Source organism: Chrysochloris asiatica, unplaced genomic scaffold (assembly GCF_000296735.1).
Source record: "Chrysochloris asiatica unplaced genomic scaffold, ChrAsi1.0 scaffold00193, whole genome shotgun sequence".
Taxonomy (NCBI): domain Eukaryota; kingdom Metazoa; phylum Chordata; class Mammalia; order Afrosoricida; family Chrysochloridae; genus Chrysochloris; species Chrysochloris asiatica.
The window spans coordinates 1663574-1665481 of record NW_006408711.1 but is presented as its reverse complement, the minus strand read 5'-3'; the positions used below and the strand labels follow the sequence as shown (position 1 = coordinate 1665481).

The following is a 1908-nucleotide window of genomic DNA, read 5'->3' as shown; positions in this document are numbered from 1 at the left end:
GTTATAGGCTGAAGATGGGCTTACAAGCTTTCTGTAATCAATGTTTCCTGATATTGTTGAACATTTAAAATAAGACAAGAAATCATTGATTTTGATAAATTTGAATTTTTTTGACATTGCTGTTTTAAAGTGGGCTAGGAAGAAATGCCTAATTGGAATGCAATCAAGAGAAAATAAGAGTATGTTGAATATTGTATTTTCCTCTTAGAAGTACAGAAAAGTGAGGTGGCAGCAGGGGAAAGCACTTGCAGTATGTGTCTTAGTTTTTGGAAATGACCAGCAGAGTGGGGATCATTAGTAGGTTACAGAAGGTGATAATTAAAAGAGCAAAGGACCCTCTATTCAGAATAATTGGAGTGGAATCCAGAATACAAATAAAGATTGACTTGGATCAAGGATGGAAAATTAATCACTGTTAAACAGAAAAAAAAGGTAGTATAAAGAGAGACCAAGACATAATCATGGAGTCCTGGTGTGGCACTGTGGGTTTAGGCACTGGACTGCACAGTTGATTTGAACCCCAAGGTTGCCATTCAATCTTGCCAGCTACTCCTTGGAAACCCTACACAGGGTCAGTGTGGGTCAGAATCTACTCAACAGCACTTAACAGCAACAGACATACTCATATTTTTTGGTACAAAGTTGATGTGAGATAGAACTTTACTTTTATTTTGTAGTAGAATTAGAACTGACAGTTACCATTTGATAGAAGAGGGAGGTCTGGGTATAAGAAATAGAAATGAAAAGGCAACAAAATTGTTTGGGTTTGTGGAGACATTATATAGCAAACTACTAAGATTGTGAGCTAGTTGTGAGGACAAACTTGAGATTTGTGAGCATAAAATAAAGTGAGAATTATTGTTGTTAAGTGCCGTTGTGTTGGTTCCAGCTCATAGTGACCCTGTATAGGGTTTCTGAGGAGCAATTGGTGACCTTGAATACTTGACCTTACAGTTCAAACCAACCTTACACTCCAGCAAATTAGCCCATAGCACCACATCTTATTTATATGTTCCCCTATGTCCACATCCCACTATCCCCAGCACTTCACTCATGGAAATCCTCAGGCAAATTCTTCACCTACAAGGGACTGCGCATCTTCTACCAAGATTCTGTGGGTGTGGTGGGAAGTCCAGAGATTGTGTTTCTACTACATGGCTTCCTAGCATCCAGCTACGATTGGTACAAGATTTGGGAAGGTCTGACCCTAAGGTTTCATCGAGTAATTGCTCTGGATTTCTTGGGCTTTGGCTTCAGTGACAAACCGAGACCGCACCACTACTTCATATTTGAGCAGGCCAGCATCGTGGAGGCACTCTTGCGGCATCTGGAGCTCCAGAACTGTAGGGTCAACCATCTGTCTCACGACTATAGGAACATTGTGGTGCAGGAACTGCTCTACAGGTACAAGCAGAATCGATCTGGGCGGCTCACCATCAAGAGTCTGTGTCTGTCAAATGGCAGTATCTTTCCTGAGACTCACCGTCCTCTCCTTCTCCAGAAGCTACTCAAAGATGGAGGCCTGCTGTCGCCCTTTCTCACACGCTTGATGAACTTCTTTGTGTTCTCTCGAGGTCTGACCTCCATCTTTGGGCCCTACACCCGGCCCTCCGAGAGTGAGCTGCGGGACATATGGGCAGGGATTCGTAACAATGACAGGAACTTTGTTATTGACAGTCTCCTACAGTACATCAACCAGAGGAAGAAGTTTAGAAGACGCTGGGTGGGCGCCCTGGCCTCTGTAACTGTTCCCATTCATTTTATCTACGGGCCATTGGATCCCTTGAACCCCTACCCAGAGTTTTTGGAGCTGTACAGGAAAACACTGCCACGCTCCACAGTGTCGATTCTGGATGACCACATTAGGCACTACCCACAGCTAGAGGATCCCATGGACTTCTTGAATGC

At 43.4% G+C, this 1908-nt stretch overlaps 1 protein-coding gene across 1 annotated transcript in view; it reads left to right on the top strand.

Moving 5' to 3' along the window:
- Positions 1–1009: 1009 nt before the first annotated feature.
- LOC102825043 (mesoderm-specific transcript homolog protein-like) overlaps positions 1010–1908 on the top strand; it is a 2927-nt gene continuing 2028 nt past the window's right edge. Inside the window, exon 1 of the mRNA XM_006872317.1 lies at positions 1010–1906. Within this exon, the coding sequence (XP_006872379.1) occupies positions 1010–1906 (897 nt within the window). The remainder of the gene's footprint in view (positions 1907–1908) is intronic.